Source organism: Lissotriton helveticus, chromosome 11 (assembly GCF_964261635.1).
Source record: "Lissotriton helveticus chromosome 11, aLisHel1.1, whole genome shotgun sequence".
Taxonomy (NCBI): Eukaryota; Metazoa; Chordata; class Amphibia; order Caudata; family Salamandridae; genus Lissotriton; species Lissotriton helveticus.
In genome coordinates this window covers 321,533,280-321,554,120 of record NC_136072.1, presented here as the reverse complement: position 1 = coordinate 321,554,120, position 20,841 = coordinate 321,533,280, and the positions used below count along the sequence as shown (strand labels likewise).

At 44.6% G+C, this 20,841-nt stretch overlaps 1 protein-coding gene across 1 annotated transcript in view; it reads right to left on the bottom strand.

Annotated features, from left to right (window-relative positions):
• Positions 1-20,841, bottom strand: part of KIF1A (kinesin family member 1A) — a 2,072,061-nt gene that overhangs the window by 167,905 nt on the left and 1,883,315 nt on the right. The window contains exon 42 of the mRNA XM_078667093.1: positions 5,071-5,148. Coding sequence (XP_078523219.1) covers positions 5,071-5,148 — 78 coding nt within the window. The remainder of the gene's footprint in view (positions 1-5,070; positions 5,149-20,841) is intronic.

The window sequence follows — 20,841 nt, the reverse complement described above, 5'->3', positions numbered from 1 at the left end:
CTCGCTCGGGGGAGCCCCCCTGGTACGAAAATGCCACCCTCTCCTTCTTTCTTGACTTCACACAACTTGTCCAGAAACAGCGCCAAAGTTTCCTAGCAGTGAAGAAGAAACTTAGAGACAACGGCCTGAAGTATGCAATTATGTTTCCGGCGCGCTTGAGGGTGGAGACTGGGGGAAGGGCCTGGTTTTTCGACAACCCGGTGGTTGTACCGGCCTGGAATGATAGCCGCCCTCCGACCGAGTCTGCGGGGCACAATCCTGATGGAGAGGGCGAACAACAGGAGCAGGAGTGAGTGAGGTGGATGGAACTGTGGATCTATTGTTAACTGTGGGAGGTGGGGCTAGGCCCACTGATGTCTCTTATTCTGTTGGTATAGTGACAATGTGTGGGGTGTGGGTTAATCCGACTTTTGGGACTGATGTTAGATGTGGAGTTGTGGGGGGTGCGGACTTCGATTCTCCTCCTCGTTACTACCTTTAGTTCATTTGTGGAGTTAGTGTGGGGGGCGACAGGCACACTGCCAGTTGGGGATGGGCGTATGCCATGAGCAGGGGTGCAGGGAGGGGGGGTCCGAGGGTGGCGGGCTTCGGATGTTCGGGGCCACGATGTTTGTGGGTTTGTTTGGTTTGGGTTTATCGTTTACACCTTCAGGGGTTTTCTTTTTTTACATCAGGGCCAAATGCTGTGACTGTACTGATTCCATACCATTTCAATGTCAAACTCTAGACGGGGATTGGGGGTAAATGTGCTTAGTTGGAATGTTACTGGCCTTGGGGACAAAATCAAGAGAGGAATGGTTAGTCAGTTGGTCAGACGACACCCCCCAGATGTAGTGCTGTTGCAGGAGACACATCTCATTGGGAATCGTTGCATGGCCCTACACAGAGGGGGCTATAAATTGGCGGCACACGCGGGATTCACCACGGGGTCAAGAGGGGTCGGGGTCTTGGTGAAAAAATCCTTTCCCTTCAAGATTCAGGCCACATGGTCTGATCGGCGATGTCGGTATGCCGGCATATCCGGACAGTGGGAGGGGAGGACGGTCACTTTCGTTTCCGTATACGTTCCACCCAGCCTTCAATCCGATACTTTTCAGGAACTTGGATTGCTTCTCCTAACACGCCGTTCTCTCAGACCCCAACTCTGCCAGCAGCAGCAATAGAGGTCAAGTGGGAGGTTTCTTGTTAGCTTGGTTTTTGTGCTTCCCCAGTTTCTCCCAGACCTTATTATTCCTTAGCGGGAGTTCCCTTTCTCAGCAGTGTACAAACCTATCACCTTAGTACCCGAAAATCACAAAACCGACTAGCTATAGTGTCTCATTCGTTCTCCATCAAAAATCACGAAGCTACAAATGATTAGAGAACACAACACTCTAGACTCTCTCAGGAATCGCGTTATCAATACATACCCTTTCACTTGCTTACTCGCTCTTGTCCACAATAAGATTTGGCAGAGACACTGTAATAGTTCAACATTTTTATTTTAACTATTGGGCTCTACAATACATTATACGGGCCACTACCAGCAGCAAAATGCATAAACTCAAAACAATTAGAATTGTTACAACTCCATAAAGTACAAAAGGGGAAGTCATTTTATAATGACAGTGGAAAAAGGACTATAAGGCCTAGCCACCCTCCCCATGACTTGAAGAAGTTTATTTATATGAAGTAAGATCTCTGGCCTTTGACAGCAGGCCTCATAAAGCCTGTATGTAAGGTTTACATCATTGGAACAGCATAGCTCTTCTTCTCGATGGAAAGGGCTCTCTCCAAGTGTATGTTAACACAACATGCATCCCCGTAATATCACAGCATGAGTCTTCAGCATTGCAGTTGTGTTTAGCATGTTGTGTCTAGGTGCTAGGGACTGACCAGAACAGAATAACAAGGGGCATTGTTTTTCGACCTTGCACATAGTGTTCAGACTAAACTCCAGAAACTTCAGCAGAGAACGTGAAAAGCAGACAGTTCTCATATGAAACAATTAGAATTGTTACAACTCCATAAAGTATAATGACAGTGGAAAAAGGACTATAAGGCCTAGCCACCCTCCCCTAACCAAGAACGCCATCCAGCGCAAGTCGTAGTAATGACTTGCGTTGTAATGGCAGCGTGGTAAAGGTCGTGCGGTGTAAACACCGCGTTGTAAACAATGTTTACCTGTGTGAGAGGGTGAAAATGAAGCATTCTGCTCAGGACATATGATCTAGAGTTAATTACCACCCCCTTTTGTACCGCTTTTGGCCGCCATAAGTGTGGCAGGGTATGCTCAGACGTGAGTCCCTTGCTCACTTTGCCACTGGATTCAAGCAAGCCGGGCTGAAGACGGCTGGAATGCCAGAAACCGGTCCTCGGAAGCTTGTTTCCGGTCCAGGGAAGACATGGCTTGGCAGTTCGGGCTGGACTGTTCCCATGAGGCACAGGGTCAGACTGATTTGCATATAGCCCTGTCTGAACTGGGGTGGCAGAGTGGGCTAAAGTACGGTGATGGATTAAACCCAGATCTTTTGACTGGGTGTGGGTGTTTGATTGACTCAGATGCTCCGTCCATCACCACCCCCTTTTGTACCGCTAGAGTTAATTACAGCAGCGGGCGAGGCGGGGACACCAGTCTCTGCCTCCAGCTCTTCAGCATAAGGTGAGGGCATTGTAAACTATCAGCACAGCCCTCCCTCTTCATCCACATGCCAGGCCGGAGCCTGCTGACTGATTGGGGGGAAGGGGGAGTGAGAGCAGAGAAAATACACACGAATGAAAGCGGAACCAGGTCAGGGCTGGTAAAGTATGTCCACACTTATTGAAACAAACAACCGAGTGGGAGCATTGGTGGGGGAGGCAGCAGTAACAGAAGGCAGCAGTAACACAACTGTGGAATTAACAGGAGGTGGGAGGAAGAATTCTATATTTGAATTTAGGCAGCTAGGGCGCTGAAGCTGAATACAGACAAACAGTAACAGAGCAGGAAACCAAGGAAAAAATAGACCCCCAGAGAACAGATAAAGAACCATAGCGGAATGAAACAGTGTCAAGTCCCTGCTCTGTGGGAGGAACAGAAGAGAGAAAGGAGGGACAAAGAGTCAGGACTGACCACTAGCAAGCAGTGATTTTTGAAGGACACTGACATAGACAAATGAAAAGCAATGGAAAGAAAGGGGATGAACTTGATGCCCACAGTCCGATTACAGAGAGTCTCAAAGAGACAGCTGCGCTGTCTAGCCAGACCTAAAAAGAGTTTTTCCTGTTATATGGCCCCTAGGGACATTGTCAACATTGCTAAGTTAGCATGAGCTTTGCTGCCATGATGCTGTTTTTGCACACAATAGTACATTACTTTATTTTTGCAAGACTCTGTTTATGCCTTTCATATGAGAACTGTCTGCTTTTCACGTTCTCTGCTGAAGTTTCTGGAGTTTAGTCTGAACACTATGTGCAAGGTCGAAAAACAATGCCCCTTGTTATTCTGTTCTGGTCAGTCCCTAGCACCTAGACACAACATGCTAAACACAACTGCAATGCTGAAGACTCGTGCTGTGATATTACGGGGATGCATGTTGTGTTAACATACACTTGGAGAGAGCCCTTTCCATCGAGAAGAAGAGCTATGCTGTTCCAATGATGTAAACCTTACATCCAGGCTTTATGAGGCCTGCTTTCAAAGGTCAGAGATCTTACTTTATATAAATAAACTTCTTCAAGTCAAGGGGAGGGTGGCTAGGCCTTATAGTCCTTTTTCCACTGTCATTATAAAATGACTTCCCCTTTTGTACTTTATGGAGTTGTAACAATTCTAATTGTTTTTTTGAGTTTATGCATTTTGCTGCTGGTAGTGGCCCGTATAATGTATTGTAGAGCCCAATAGTTAAAATAAAAATGTTGAACTATTACAGTGTCTCTGCCAAATCTTATTGTGGACAAGAGCGAGTAAGGAAGTGAAAGGGTATGTATTGATAACGCGATTCCTGAGAGAGTCTGGAGTGTTGTGTTCTGGGTTTTCTGATCATTTATAGCTTCGTGATTTTTGATGGAGAACGAATGAGACACTATAGCTAGTCGGTTTTGTGATTTTCGGGTACTAAGGTGATAGGTTTGTACACTGCTGAGAAAGGGAACTCCCGCTAAGGAATAATAAGGTCTGGGAGAATGTGGGGAAGCACAAAAACCAAGCTAACAAGAAACCTCCCACTTGACCTCTATTGCTGCTGCTGGCAGAGTTGGGGTCTGAGAGAACGGCGTGTTAGGAGAAGCAATCCAAATGATACGATGAGAGGTGTAATCTGACCCTCCGCCACAAGCCTTGCTGAGGGATTTATTACTAAGATCTTCGCACACCCGCATCACCGCCCTTACCAGTGCAATCCGCCACTGTCTGCTATACAAAACTCAGGGCCTAAATTAGATGATCTTAGCAGTGTAAAATTCACCAATTCCTGGTTGAGGAAGTAAACTTGCTATCATTGGAAGCGCTGTCAACTAAATGACTACAGTCTAAATAAAAATAAAAAAGTAATTTCGGAAGCGAAAATCCAGCTTTTGGATTCACCACTAAACCAGCAAAAACCTGCAAAAAAATCAAGAGATTTTTTGCATTAATGCACACCTTTAAATATGGCCCTCTGTCTTAAATCTTGTGTGCACTACCTACAGAACTTCCCTCAGACCCTCATGACCAGTGGCTTTTTAGAATTCCAGTCATTTCCCTGCCCATTAATTAATTGTAATTCAGACAAAATAACAAGGATTACAATTTTGGGGGGGATAACCTGTGACAATTTCTGTTTCTGTGCCAATGCCTGTATTTTTCTCCTGCAGCGGAAATCACAGTACGAAACCCAAAACGTATAATTTTGATGGACCCAGTAACTCATGTTACCGGGTCCATTGGAATTTACAGGCCATTTTCAATAGGGGTCTCTGCAGTGTATCATAAACAGTCCCAGGCCAAGCCACCTTTATATCATCCTTAACACCTCTTCTAGTCAAAATATAAGCTATACTATCCGTCTGACTACGTTTGATCTACATTAAAATACTTAAGCACACAAACCATCTGTTATGTCATAGTCTTACCTTGCTTTCACTGGCACTGCCACACACATGACTGTGGTTGTACTCTCGGTTGAAAGTGTGTGTTAGGAGACGGAGGCACTGTAAGAGAAACAGACACACGTTATAGTTATGTTATTCGAATCCCTGCTGGTGATCAGTTGCGTTACAAAACCTTAGCAGGCCCCCTCCAAGGAATGGTGAAGGGGGGCCCCCACAATACCTATTCCCTTCCAGTCACCAACCACCTTGCAGAAGTACTTAATCTTTGACTCCTGCATCCACATGACATCAGCAGGAGTTTCCATGATATGTTTAGCATAAAAGCGAAACAAGTTACCCTTGAGGGATGAGCTTGCTCTAGACACATGCACACTAAAAATGGAGTTGTGTTTATTTTTTATTATAATATAATTATTTTTATGAATAAAATTAAACTTTAGGGGCTGAGTGAATGTTCCCCTCACTGAACGCCTGAATAGGGGAGTAGGTTTGTAAGGGAAATACATCTAGTCATCAAAAGGTGAAGATTAAGCAAGGTATTTCTATTTTGGCAGAACAGGTTAATCTACCATAAATGAGCGGAGCTCACATTCTATGAAACTGACATTAAAGAAGGCAATAGACATTTTGCTCGAAAGCAATGCACATGGCAATACAGATGAATGACATAAGAGATTATGAACTTGAGTGCATTTAGTATGCAATTCCAAACTGCGGAGGAGAGAAACACTCACACAATAGAGAATATATTTCTAAAGGAAGTGGTTATTTATCCAGCTGTCAGCCAAATAATACATAACCTCTGCTATTTTGCATACTTGGAGCCAAGCAAGAAGCTCAAACATGCTAGACGCAGGAAATTCTTAGCGGTAGCTCTGCTACTTACAAAAAGGCGTATAGCGATCAGACGGTGAAGCAAAAGGCCACCCAGGTTTAAAGACTGGATCAAAGATATGGCCTATTGCAAGGAAATGTTAGAGATGTATACTCTCTACAAAAAATATGATGATACCACTAATGTAACCAGTGAGGAGGTTTTATGGTCTATACCTTCCGGCGTTAGCATGGACTTTACATTAGAGCAAACTGAGGCAGCTATCAATTCTGTGAAGAATGGTAAAGCACCTGGCTTAGACAAAATCCCTGGGGACCTCTACAAGCATGATTTAAAGGTCTGGGCACCTTATATTAATCATTTGTGTAACACGCTGTCTTGTAGTGTAGATTTCCCTGAAAGCTGGAGGGGAGCTGAGATTGTTTTAATTTTTAAAAAGGGTGATCGGTCGGAACCCTCTAATTACCGACCAATTAGCCTAATGGATATTCTCCAGAAAATCTATTCTAGGCATATTTTAATTCGTGTTAACCTGTGGTTGGAAGATAACTCGGTCCTCACAAAGTTCCAAGCTGGGTTTAGGAACAAAGTAAGCACCATTGACCAAGTTTTCAGATTTTGCTGCCTTTATTGGAAATACGTTCAGATTAAAAAGGGACATTTATATGTCGCCTTTGTCGACCTCAGGGCAGCTTTCGATCTAGTGTCACGAGATCTTTTATGGAGGTCACTTCATAAGGCAGGGCTACCCAACTGTCTGTTGGTTCAGATAATTGGGTTTCACGCCAAGAACTTCGCCAAAGTAAGATGGGGCCCAAATGGGGAACTGACCCAGAACATACCCATTGAGCGTGGGCTCCGCCAAGGCTGCGTTTTGGCCCCCACTTTATTTTCCATCTTTGTGAATGATATTCCTGCTCACTTGGAGGGTTGCAAAAACGACTCGCCAAAACTAAATGGGGAAAGGGTACCCGCGCTATTATTTGCGGATGATACCATTCTAATTTCCCAAACTAAGAAAGGTTTACAGGCACTACTACATTCATTTAGCGAGTATTGCAACAAGAAAGGTTTGGAAATTAATGCCAAAAAAACGAAATGTATGGCCCTAAACCCCATCAAACCGGATAAAGGTCACCTATCATTAAATGGCCAAAGACTAGATTCTGTCCAAAACTTTTCCTATTTGGGGGTTACACTCAACTCCAATTTTACATGGAGACCCCAAATTGACAAAAGTAAGTTAATATTCACCCAGAACACCATACCCATTCTGAAGAAGCAGGGTGCAAGTATTAGCAAAGCTGTGTCACCAGCACTTGAACTGTTCAAATTTAAAGTCAAATCCGCTGCTCTTTATGGTGCTGAGATCTGGGGGCCAATGTCAAAGGACTTGTTTATGACTTCCGATAACAAACTTATGAGAAGTCTTGTAAGGGTTCCAAAAGGCACCCCCCTAGTACCACTTCAGTTGGACTTAAATGTCAGAAGATCTGACCACTATACCATCATCCGACCATTAATGTTCTGGGTAAGACGTTGGCAAACACCAGAACTGCTTGATTACAAAAATGGGATAAAAGAGGTAATGGGCATGGACGGATCGAATTCTAATGTTTGGCTAAAACATGTCAGGTTGTGGTTAACTAAAATAGGCTTATCACAATTTTGGGAGAATCCGGAAAGGTTGCCATATAATTTAAAACAAATGGTGAAAATGGCCTTTTGGGGTTTTATTAATAACCAAATGACCAATGGAAATAGTGGTGGGACACTAGTAAATAACTTCTTAAGGTTCAAGGATGAACCATTCTTTGAGAACTTTTTAGATGAAGTTGAGCCCCCGCTAGCTAAAACCCTTTTTTTGAAATTTAGATATGGGAACCTTTTGACCAACACAACCTTGGCACGCTGGTCTAGAAGGGGTAATGTTGTTGAGGACCACACGACTAGCGAAATATGTACCATGTGTGAGGGTAACTACAAGGAGGATGACCAGCACATCCTATTCTTCTGTCCAGCCTATGTGTTGGCCAGAAGGAAGTGGATCAAACCTCTATGTAACCTGTTGGGAATATAGTCATGCATGATGGCACTGAGAACCATCAAATCTGATACAACCCAAGTAATTGTATTTGGTGTCAGTCGTTTTTTGCATTCCATCTATATTGTGCGCAGGAAAAAAGGCCTAAAGCTATAAGGTCAAAATCACTAACCACTTGTTCACTCGGTTTTATCTGTTTAGTGGTTTAAATGTATGTATTTATATTGTAAATTTCTCGGCTCCGCGTCCTATTGCTTATCAGCTAGGGATGTAACCATTTTTCACATCTGTCTTCTTTTTAAATTCATATTGATTTTATTGGCAATAACAATCAATTGTTCTAATTAGGGGATTTAATATGTATTTTAATAATGAAATGTATATGTTGTGTAAATCTTTTATGGCCAAGTAGTGCCGAAATAAAGATCAATTGAATTGAATTGAATAGAGATTTATGCAGAAGACATCCCACAGGCTTCGGGACCCAGAGATTTTTGGGAACCATTCGTGCAGTACTTGCAGGGAACTACAGAGCCAGAGACGTGAACTGATAAATACCTATGATGGTGATACCGCGGTAATTGGATGGGTGCCTCCCGTGGGGACTGGGTGCAGTGTGCCGGGAACAATGCTGCTATGAAGGGAGGTAATGATACCATATAGATACGTTTAATTGTTCAATGACACTGAGAAGGAGCCAGCCAACACTAATGATTATATGTGTAACTTTTATTGTGATCACACGATGCTAATTATGCCAACAAATATGATAAAATGTGATGTACTATTTGCTGTGTAACTGCTGGTCGGACAAAAAAGAAAACACCTCTGCTATTTACCCAGTGGCCAGCAAAGTAGCACATAATCTCTGCTGTTTAGCCAGGTACAGGCTAAATAGCAGGGATGAAGTACAATGTGACTGGCGGCCGGATAACAGAAGGATTAGGAACAGGCAAATAAGGAGACTAGAATAGTGTGAAGGAGATCATTATTTAGCTGGACATGAAGACAAAAATAACTCTCGGTAATGGTAGGTTGGAGGTCATCTTGAAATGGGGATGCCGCATGTGTGAAGCATTTATAGGTAAGTGCATATACAAATGTACAATAGTTTGTAGAAAAGTAAGTGCATTAATTAAGCTAAACTGTTTACAGATAAAAAACTGTAAAATAAATTTTGAATAAAAACATTTGTTATTTAATATTCAAAAAAGAAATGTAGGAATCAAACTTCTGTTTCAGGAGCTTCAGGATATGGCATACAGATATTATGCATTGCAGTTTAGGAGCATTTGGATATTTGTAAAGAATAATGAGTATGGTTTTGAAGCATGTACATAAATGATCTAATCACTCGTGCGAATACACTGTTTTCTTTTTTAGGAAGTGGCTATTTACAAGGCCAAATGGACAAATCATACATAATCTCTGCTATATACCCAGGGGCCAGTCAAATATTACACAATCTCTGCTGTTTAGCCAGCCACAGGCTAAACGGTAGAGACAATGTACATTTGAAAGTAAGTGTAGATCAAGATCAAAGATAGCTTTATTCGATTTTTGACACAAGAAAATCATAAAAGCACAATTTAATACAATATAAAAAGTTAATTAGGAACACAGGTATAAGGAGTAAAAAAGATGTTTTACAAAAGTGTGTAAGATAATCGAGAAGTGGCTATCATAAATAAATCAGTTCATAGACGCTCTACACCTTACTGCATATTTCAGAAACCTGGCAGCTGCAGTAATCGTAAGTTCATCCTCAAGCATATATAGTTTAAATAAAGCTGGCCTACATTGCCTTAGACCCCATAACTTCAGGAGTGGGAGTAGATGTTTCTTTCTTCCCCAGTCATAGAATTTACAAAACAAGACAACGTGAATGTTGGATTGTTTGGAAACATTGTCACAAGGGCAAGCCGCCAGGTCGGCAGACCAGTCATTTATAGTGGGGAATGTTAACAATCGATATAAACAATCCGTCCTCATCCTAGTTAGCAGCAATCTCGTATAGACCGGAAGGGTCGGGGAGAGATAAAGGGGAATGCCTGTATCATGCAGCAAGAGGTAGTGATGAATAATCGTTGGTTTATTTCCTTCAAGATAGGAGCGCCTATCCTCAAGCAGGCCTAGACAACGAGCCTTAAGATCCTTTTTCGAGGTTAATAAACATGAGGTAGGATTGTCATACAGTTCAGCTAGTCCCAGTGAAGTTAAGAATTTCTTGACATAAAGAAGCCAGGGTATTTTCCTTGAGTCTGTTAGAGCCATACAGTCCTTAATCACATCTCGGTTGAGGGCTGTTTTTTCCGAGGACCATATTTTATGCCATAGCAGAATTGGAGTGGTCTTGATTATATCTGAAATATGGACCCGAGCAAGCTCATTATGACAGACTGTGGTAGAGATGGAACGTGGAACAGCCAACAGATATCTCAAAAATGCGTTCTCACTGGTTTGTATCTCGCGGCAGTCCGCCATGCCCCAGATACCAGCACCATATATTGCTGTAGAGACGCATTTGGCTGCATAGATGTTCAGCAAGATCCCAACCGGTTTCCCACCTAGTTTTGTTGCAAACTTCTTTAGGGCTCCAATTTGTCTGATAAAAGCCAAATTGCGTGTATGAATGGCTGCATTCCATGTCCCTTTATTGTTAAAGTGTACACCCAGGTAACTAAAGGTTTTCGTTAGGGTTATCTTTGTTGAATTTAAGAAAGTGTTACATGAAATGTTCTTTTTGTTACTGCAGCACATGGTAAAAGTTTTACTCACGTTGATCTTAAGGCCTCTCGAGCCCATGAATATGGAATAGGCTGACAGCGCTTTTTGTAAGCCTAGCTGTGTCCTGGACATAATGACAGCGTCGTCCGCATATAAAGGATTGGGACTGCATGGCCATTTATTTTAGGGTAGTCAACGTCCAATTTGGCCAGACAGTCTGCAACACTGTTTATATAAAGATTAAAAAGAAAAGGGGCAAGGATGCAACCCTGCCTGACCCCTTTTCCTATAGGAAATTTATGTGTACAGGTTCCATCCTTTCCATAACGGACCTTAGCCCCAGCTCCTCGATATAGTTCCTTTATAAAAGCAAGAATATTTACATCGACTCCCAGGTCTGTGAGGGTAGACCAAAGTATGCTATGATTAAGACAGTCAAAAGCAGACCTTAAGTCTACAAAAGTCATATATAAATTACTCTTCTTAGCCATTAGATATTTGTCTGTAATCAGGGCTAAGTTAAGACATTGCTCCACTGTCCCAAGGCCGGAAACAAAGCCATATTGAAATTTGGAGAGAATGTCATTGTCCAAGGCCCACGCTTGTAGTTGATTTAACAAGACTCTCCCGGCCACCTTCATCATAGAGTCCAGTAGGGAAATCGGTCTATAGCATTTTGGGTCCATTCTTTCTCCCTTTTTAAAAATAGGTATTATTATTGCTTCTTGCCATGTTGCAGGAAAACCTTCGAGAGCATAAGAATTAAGAACATTTGTAATGATTGGCGCCCAGAGATGAATATTGTCTTTGAATACATCAATGGGAATTCCATCAGGACCTGGTGCTTTAGCATTAGAGCTTTCAAGTATAGCCAATTCCACCTCTGGGTAATTAAAATGGGTGAGAAGCGGAAATGACTCTGTCTGGCATCTCTGCGAGTCATTTCCCTCCGCTAACAGTACTTCGAGGTTGGGTGGTTCAATCTGCTCATCTAATTTATACAGCTCTGTAAAATAGTTTATCCAGACTTCCTCGGTGATGGCAATTTCTATAAGGTCAGACGTCCTGTCCTTAAAAAAGGGGGCGTTGACCTCCCTCCAAAAGGCCGTGTTGTACCTTAGGGTACTTGCTTTTATTAATGCCTCCCAGGCGGCATCTTTCAGTTCCCTTTTCCTATTTTTAATTGCCTGTCTATAAGCAGCACGTGCAGATCTTATCTCAAATGAGTTTTTAGGAGATTTTTTAAGTATGTCCTTGAGAATGTTATGTGTTTTTGAACATTCAGAATTAAACCAGCCTGGACTCTTGGCCGCAATACTTTCTTTGTGTTTTCTAGTTAGATTTTTCCTGATTTGTATTGCGATTTTTTCAAAGGCAGATTTGATTGCTCGAGGATTAGGGGGGTGTTCAAGGCATGTCTGAAAGAGGTCAGGGTCAGACGTTATCAGTTTTTCCAGGAACATGATCGTATCAACTTTAGACCATTTTATGGTGTAACCATTTATAGATGACAGAAATATGGAATGCGAGTAAAGATTTTCTGTTATACCCCCGGATTGGATCCTACTAGAGGGAGTGTATATTTTGGCGCTGATCGGATAGTGATCACTCATAAATCACTCTTCTCTCCTCGCTTCTAGGGCATCACCATGGTAACTATTGGACATCAAAATGAAGTCTATTGTCGTGAGTGACCCCCTTCCATGAAATGTAGGTAGAAAATCAGTCATGGGCACAGTTAGATCGTTGAAGAAGCCCAAATCCCATTCATGTAGTAAGTTGTTCAGTCGGTTCCCAACAGTTGTATGCTCGAAGTGGGTAATATAGTCGCCATTTAGGGCTCTTACATCCCAGACCCTTGTTCCGCTATATGGACATAAATGACAATTAAAGTCTCCTAGAATTAAAAATGCGACTATCGGATCTATCCCCTCCCGCTCCCTTCTTCAAAAGTTTAGACAGATGCTCTGTAAACTCAAGTTGGTCGTCCCTCGGTACGTTGTTATATAGGTTGATTATAAGGGAACTGACAACCTCTTTCCCAGTCAGTCGAAAAGCCTGTAGAGAGAGACCAATTTTATTGTTAATGGGGTTGGGTGAAGATAAATCTACTCTCTCTAGTAAGATATTGACCATGTTTGAGACATATAAACAGAGACCTCCCGAACATCTACCTTTATTAGACTGAATAGCTGAGGTAAAGTTTGAACTGAAACCATCTAAATTGGTGGGTACCAGATCCCAGCATTCCTGCAATGCTTTTATGTCAAAAGTATTTATAAAATCCAGGAAGATTGGGTCATTTGCTTTTTTTGAGAGTCCAGCAATGTTCCAAGTTAGGAAAGACATATTTTGATTTGAGTCATTACTGTTAGGTGGGAAATTGAGCTGTGTTGGACCAAGGACTGGATTCAGAGGAAAGGCTGAAGTTCCTTCAGGTAGTACATTTGTGCTCCGTGGTATAGACAAATTAGGAGGGCCCACAGAAATAGACTCCACATATGGTTCATTACCTTGACTTTGGGATACCCCTAGGATTACAGATGGCAGAGGATTTGTTGGCTCATGCTTAGGAGATGTTTGGTTGCGTGATGGTCAATCCACCATTTCTAAAGCTGAAAAGCGGTTGCTGATCGGTACCCCTCTCCATCCATCTGTGTATGGTTGCTCTCTCCTGGAGTTCCAGGAGTAGGGTTCCCATTCCCGTCTCCTACTGCGTGTGTCTGTTTGGGACCAACTCCACCCAGGAGATTGATTCCAACTAAAGGGGTGATCTTGTTCATAGGAGAACCTTGGAGGATAAAAGAAGGACAGGCGATTGGCATCTATACCTCCCTTTTTTTCCAAGGTTGTCCAAGAACAAATATATCTTACCGTACCTGGGTCATCAAAGTTTATGATGACACAGGCCCCCCTGTGTTCTTTTTCTTGTGTCCCCGATCCAGGAGACCCTACGTACCATGGAGAATCTACTATTACAGTTAGAGGGAAGGGGTCTATTGATACTAAGCCATTGCTTTACTTTATTCGTTAAAGACCAGGTAGATTCTCTCGAGTTTTCCCCGAGTTCTGGAACCCCCGTAAGAATCACAGTAAAGGGGCTTGCCTCTGGGGGAAGGTGAATGGGCCTCTTAGGTCTTACTGGTTTTTTGGTGGTATCACCTCCCTGTTGTATATCAGGGGTCTTGGGAGGGAAAGACTTAGGTTTCGTTTTATTTAAGTCAACGGGTACTCCAGTCTTCCCCTGTACTTGCTGTGTGATACCCTTAGCCTCTTTTAGATTAACTTGCAAGTTAGTAGGGATTGTAGGGGTTTTAGGTGGTGATAATGAAACTAAAGGTTTCTGTACGGTGGTTGCCTTGTTGGTGTTCACATTAGTAGGAGCTAGATTATTATGTGCAGTAATACTATTGGCATGGTTTAGGTGGCTTGAATGGTTGGTAAGCCTGGCAATTTGTTTCTCAATGTTCATTAAGGATCGTTCAATTGGAAGTAATTGGGTCTTTATGAGATCCTTAATGGTGGCTAACAATTGCGCATTTAAGTCAGAGTTGTTTTTATTGCTAGCAACAAGCCCCCTCTCATCAGCATCCGTAAGTGCAGCTGCTGCAGGGAGATCATCTGTATCTACAAGTGAGGAGTTTAAGGAATTATTTCTTGGAGATACAAGGGGAGATTTTCTGGGTCTTTTCTGCTTTGGAGGGCAGTGTTGTTTATATTTATCTATTGGCCTAGCGCCGTTTTGTTTAGGGATTGCTCCCTCCCTTATCCCCTTATCCGTTATAATCGGGAGATCTGCTAAAATTTGCGGGACCGATTGGGTGGGGCTTATCACCATAATCGGTGATTTCTCCAGGTCTTCCATGGTATCTACGCCCAATGAGAGACGTGTGGCAGATAGGTCAACGCTCCTTGGGATGGTGTGTATGTCAGCACGGGCTTCATGCAGTAATGGGGCACTTACACCCGTCTGAATAGGTGTTGTGGCTAGGGCCAAAAGGCCCATTGAGGACCTTCGTGCAGCAGCAAGGTCCTGCGAGACACGTCTTTCTAGCAGTACAATCCCCTGGTTGATTGCTTCATTAGCTTTGGTAATGAATTGATCAATTGGACCAGTAATCTGGCCCAGCCCCTGAGCCGTCTTGCTCCTGCTTCCCCTTGTAGACATGATTTAGCTATAAAATCACGTTAAAAAGCGCAAATAAAACTTATCTGGTAAAAAGCTACTTAAATACAAAGGGATGCCAGGAAGTAAATGTAAGGGAATAGGCCCAGTCCAGTCTTGCTCAGTCTTGAACGGGCTTAAACGGGCCCGCCCGCCCCGCGCGCGTCCCGCGATGCGCGTTGAAGGTCTTGTTTAAATTCAATTTAGGAGAGTAGAGGCGGGCACTGGGAGGGGGCGCGGCTCACGCGGGAAGAGGACCCAGCTGCTGGTGGTGAATGCTGGTCCTCGCAGTCCCGGGGCCACGCCTCTCACCTCCTCTGCGGCCACGCAGGTGGTCTTCTCCTCGGGGATAATTCACGGGCAGAAAAGAACAGCAGAGCTACTCCTGTAACAGCGGGCAAGATTGCAGGACAAAAACCTCTAGGCGAGCGGCCCCCGCGTAGCGGGGGCCGCGAGAGGTGAAATAGAGTCAGCTGGAGGCGGGCACTGGGAGGGGGCGCGGCTCACGCGGGAAGAGGACCCAGCTGCTGGTGGTGAATGCTGGTCCTCGCAGTCCCGGGGCCGCGCCTCTCACCTCCTCTGCGGCCACGCAGGTGGTCTTCTCCTCGGGGATAATTCACGGGCAGAAAAGAACAGCAGAGCTACTCCTGTAGCAGCGGACAAGATTGCAGGACAAAAACCTCTAGGCGAGCGGCACCCCAAGTAAGTGTATATACAAATGTACAATAGCTAGTAGAAAGGTAAGTGCATGTATTAAGCAAAGCAGTTTATACATGAAAAACAGTAAAATAAATTGTGCATAAAAACTATGATGTCATTTTAATATTCAAATACCCATCCCCACAAAGCCTGTCCTAGACTCATAGACGCTGGAGTGTATCTCTTCCTACACGGAAGTGGGAGCAGACCTGACCTGACATTACATGCTGGCAAACCACCAAGCCGCTCCGAAGGAGCTGGGAACTGGGACGTTTCGTGCTCCCCCCTGACACCCCAGGCACCGATCCTCCGTTTTGGGCTGCACAGCCTGCAGCCTCCCATCCACAAGCGTGGTAGTCAGGGCCGGACTGGAAATACCGGGCACCGGGCAATCCCCGGGGAGGCCGGGAGGGGCGGGGGCCGGTTTCTTTACAGGGGGCCGGTTTTGTTACTGGGGCCGCTGATTTTTTAAAAATAGGCCCCCAGCAACATAATCAGAAGACGTCCTGCTTCCAGGCCTGTGGCAGCATGGGTTTTCAGCAGGAATCCGGCCCTGAAGTGTCCAACTGCAAAAAATACACATGCAGTATAAATAATATGATATTATTTATACTGCGTGTCTCAGGTGTACTTTGGCCCCCTCTGTGGGAACGTCTGAGGCAGAAAATGAGGCCTTGCTCAGGGCAATGACCTCGAGTATTCCAGAGACAGAGAGAAAATGTCTCATGGAAAAATAAGCATTAAAAAATTGCATCACAAAAGGGAGAGACGGAGGACTGCAAAGCCCGTAGACATTCCTTATTATTTCAGACTGAAAACAGGAGCAACATAGCATCAACGCCTTCATTTATGGTTGAGGGTGTCAGCTTTGAAACTGTGCTGCGCAGCTTTCAAAAATCCAGTCAGACCTCACCTGTTTACATCATTCCCAAATTCCCAAGTCTTTATGCATTCCATTTTAGCAACATCGTCCGTGGCACCATCATGAAATAAGTACAAAACGTGCGCAAATGTTCTGCTGCCGGCATTAAACTCAGAAACTTTGACAGCATTTATTTTCCCTTGGAGCAACCTAGCTTACTGGTCGGGTCTGTTTCTCCACAAAAAGGAGTCACGCGCGCACAGCAGTCCAGCTTGTTCTCTAATAACCTCTTAATTCACATCAGGTCTACCCAAATATTAGTGTTGACACCCAACAGCTGGAAGCTTCCACAGGGAAGCAGCTCTCAGTAGGAAGGGGTGCCCATATTCCCCTTGATGGCTGGAACCAGCTCCCATGAAATGTTTGTTCTATTGATTATATGTTCCATACAGTGCTTAATTTGAGCTGGTGGTTTCCGGTGCTCAGCACCAACGTTTAATCATTAACACTGGCACTTTTCAGGAGCACTGGCTAAGGACACATTTATTTACGGTAGGCACAGGTAGATTAAGTGATTTGTCTAGAATTACAGGATGTCGAGCTGACGTCGAGGTTCGAACCTGGCTCCCCAGCTCCAAGAAGTCGACAGCGCTGGCCATTCCGCCACATGCTTTCTCACTTTCTTGGTAAGTAGTTGGTTCTGTTTTAGGCGGCGCCAACAGGACAAATGAGCCCCGGCACTTTTTTGCTTTTGTTTTTTTGTTACAAAAGTAACCACTGGGTTTATATAGCGCCAACACTCCACCTGACAGGCCCTTCAAAGCACTCGGAAACACGCAATGTATGTGGGTACGCCGTAGACAGCAGAGTCCTACAGAAGGCAGACACATACTCCTCCAAACCTACACCAAGTGCCCAGAACAGAATCATGGTTCTGCAAAACGTGCTCTGCATCATGCAGACTGCACGCACAGGAACTGGCCCTGTAGCAAGTGTCATCATGTGAAGCCTGAGGAAAGAGAAGGCATTTGGATCTGCAGCCCATGTATACATGTCTTAGAGGAGCTTCTACTGAACATGTACAGATACATGTGTATTTTTGCATTTGGTTAATATGTACTTGTGGGCGAAGAGAGGCACATGAGGTGACATGTGAAGGTCCGAGGGAGGAGCCATGCAGGAGGGGCAGACGCAGTTTGGGATGTTATATTATGTTATGTTATATATGCTTGTATAGCGCACGGCTGCCCCAGCCAAGGGGCGTCCCAGCGCTAGCTGTTCGTATCCAAGAGAGGCAGCTGCAGATGTAAACTGCAGGTGACATAACATAACTAACGGAAGAGGTGAGTTTTTATGGCTTTTCTGAAGGATCCGGAAGGAGGCCTCCTGGAAGAGATGTGCCGAACACCGAGGCTGCGGGGGTAATAAGGGAGCACAGGAGAAGAGAATGATCCGCAACAGGCCTCGAAGTGCTGGTGTACACAAAGCGACACAGAACCAGTGTGCGCCCAAGATCACAAGGAGGGCTTCAAGCGTGCGCCAGGCAGGTCCTCCTACTGCTGGCGAGATGACTGTTGGTTGAGGGCTCCGGCCCTTTTATAGCTTGTAGTCCGTGGCAGGGCCTGTGTGAAATGGCCTCGAGGGAGGGAGCCCGTGCCCCTAAATATTCTCTTCTGTTCTGTAGTCGGGTGGAGATTGTCTATTTATTTGGTTGAACACTTAGCAGTTTTAGGCTGGAATACATATTCTTGGTAATATCACAACCAACAATAAAATCACAATGATCACACGGGGCTCCTCCTCCGAAAACATGAATCCTTGTCCCCACCTTTTCTGTGGAGATATTGCTAACACTAATCTACGGGACTGATGCAGATCTTAAAATGTTAGCAGGAGAATTCCTAAATGTCTTGGTCACGTCTATACTAATCCCTTTCATGAATCAAAGGGCAAATGATTTCATGCATTTTGATGACATTAACAAACTGCCTTTATGGCAGTTTGAGTGTAGCATCAAGACTTTGTAGATTTATATAATTTAACTTTCGAAGTTTCCCTACTTCATAACACTCCCAATAACAATTACTAGAATTATGACAACATAATAGTCACCACACAATGTTTCATCCATGGAAATTCAAATTCAGAAATGAGTCTGCAAAAACAGTAGCTTAATACATGAAAAGTTCAGAAAAGGCTGACTACACTCAAAGAAAACTTTGTGCACAGCCCACAAATGCACGAGACACCAGTGTCATTCGTGTTCAGGACAGAAGGGAATAAGTATCAATAAAATAAAGGACCATGAGCCCGGACATCTGGGGGTTCGAGCCAGGAGACTGACAGAGGAGCATGGGCACCAGGGAGCAGGATTCGGGAGCCATTGCGGAGTCCACTGAGGAGCAAGTCCTGGGCGAAGAAACAGTGAGTATAGGGCGTAGTGACCCAGGCACACTACTAGGAAATGGCAACGAGGGAGAGGTACTGAGGGCTGTCACTGAGCGAAAGGGGTCGGGTGTAAGTGCGTAAACACAAACCACAGCACCACCGGTTGCTGTTTGCTTTTTGCCTGAACTTCTGGTATTGCCCTGCCTTACATTAATGTTTTAATTAGAATGAATATTTCCCATAGCGATTATGATACACTTTTGTTGACTGTCTTTATTTGTGAACTTTTTATAGCACTGTACTGGAAGCTAAGATGTAACTGGGCACTTTTCAGTCCTTTTCAGAAGTGAAATCCTGGAAATTTGACAAACCATTGATCTGCATAGCATTACAGCGCTCCACTAACTATAGCAACTATCATACAAGCTGTAATTGTCTGTATTTTCAGACCACTGCCGTTTTTTTTATTCTATCCTTTTGAGACTACTAGAGCAGTGGGTGGGTTGCTTTGTGCAATCGCAATCTCAGTCAGAGCCAGTGACAGATGGAATTTCCCTGCAGCACTAGTGCAGCAGTTTAAGATCTTAGAGTTTCTGGTTGCTCAAATAGGTGCAATTTCTGATATTTATATGTTTCCCTCATGTTCATTGCTTGATTTTTGCTCGCGAGAAAGTGTCGCTCATAGTCATTGAATATCACTCATAATTACACTGAATTTATGAAAATGTCACACATAACAATCTGAAACCTTGGCAGCTACGCACAGTGCAGTGTGCACTCCTGCCTCTACTCTGCAGAGAAAAAGCAAAACTGCTATTGGTGTGGTGACCTCTCACTCACGAATGGCAGTGGTGCTTTTTAACCCGCACAGACAGACAGAGGTGCTGCGGTGCAGTAGTTGGGTTGAATTTAATAGTGCTTGTGCCCCACACACGCACTACTAAATTCAACCCGTTACCATACCAGTTCACCCAGCTACTGCACTGTGCATGAGAAGGGACAGGGGGCCGGCAGCCGGTGCGTGCAGGCTGCCGCCCGCGTACACTTACTTTCGGCACCACACCCACTGTCTACCACCACCACCCCTTGTGACCAGTCAGGCACTGAGGCACCTGACCTGCCTTAATTGTAGGCATAATGACTGGATAACCTGGTGCTGTTTAAGGTCATAATCTACTATTCACTGTGCTTCAAAAGTTAATACAGTTAAATTTGTAATGAAAAATGTGCTGTAAAATGCACGATTTTGGTCTGTTTTTTGCAAAATGTGTGTGGAGGGAGAACCCCCCCCCAAACCTCTCTAGTAGTGGTCAGGCTCGCTCGCTGCGCTCACTCACTACGCACTGGATGAGGGCTGCTCTGAAAAAATTTGCCAGGGCTGCTTTCAGTTCCCAGTCCGGCCCTGGTGGTAGTTGCAGTCGGGTGCCACTGAGAGCGAGCCCTATGCGGTCACGGAGGTGGCTGGATAGGTCCGGGTGCAGCTTGCGGGAGCCTGGTGAGGCCCACTCACCACCGTCACCTGCCACTAGTTCTGCGGGCCCTAGATCTTGGGCGGGCAGCGGTACGAGTGAGGACAGTGGAGCAGGTAGGTGTGGAGGAGCAGTGGAGCAGGGAGCGAACAAGCTCCAGTTAGGTGGCAGCAACCGGCAGCAGACAGTCTTCAAACAGCACTTCCGAAGAGCTTGAATGTTGTGCTGTAGGTAAGTAATTTTGTGAGATGCAATGTGCATAGGGACAGCATGGAAGTCCTGGCTGTAATTAAGAAGGATCATTCAGAGGTGCAACCCTGTCTTTCGCAAACCTGGAAGTGAAGCGTAGTGAGCAATGTTTACAGTGGTGAGCTGCAAGTAGTACAGGGGGCAAGGAACTACAGTCGCCCACCCACTGGCCGACACCAAACCTCGAAGGACCTGAGTACGCTGTATGCCACGGCTCAGACGCACAATGATAGGTGACTGGCGTGGTAGTTTAACCACCCCTTCTGTCCCATCCCAAGTCCCCAGGCCGCACCAAATTTCAGGAGAACTTGAGCCCACTGTTGGCTGACGCTCAAGTACTGGAAGTTACTGAAC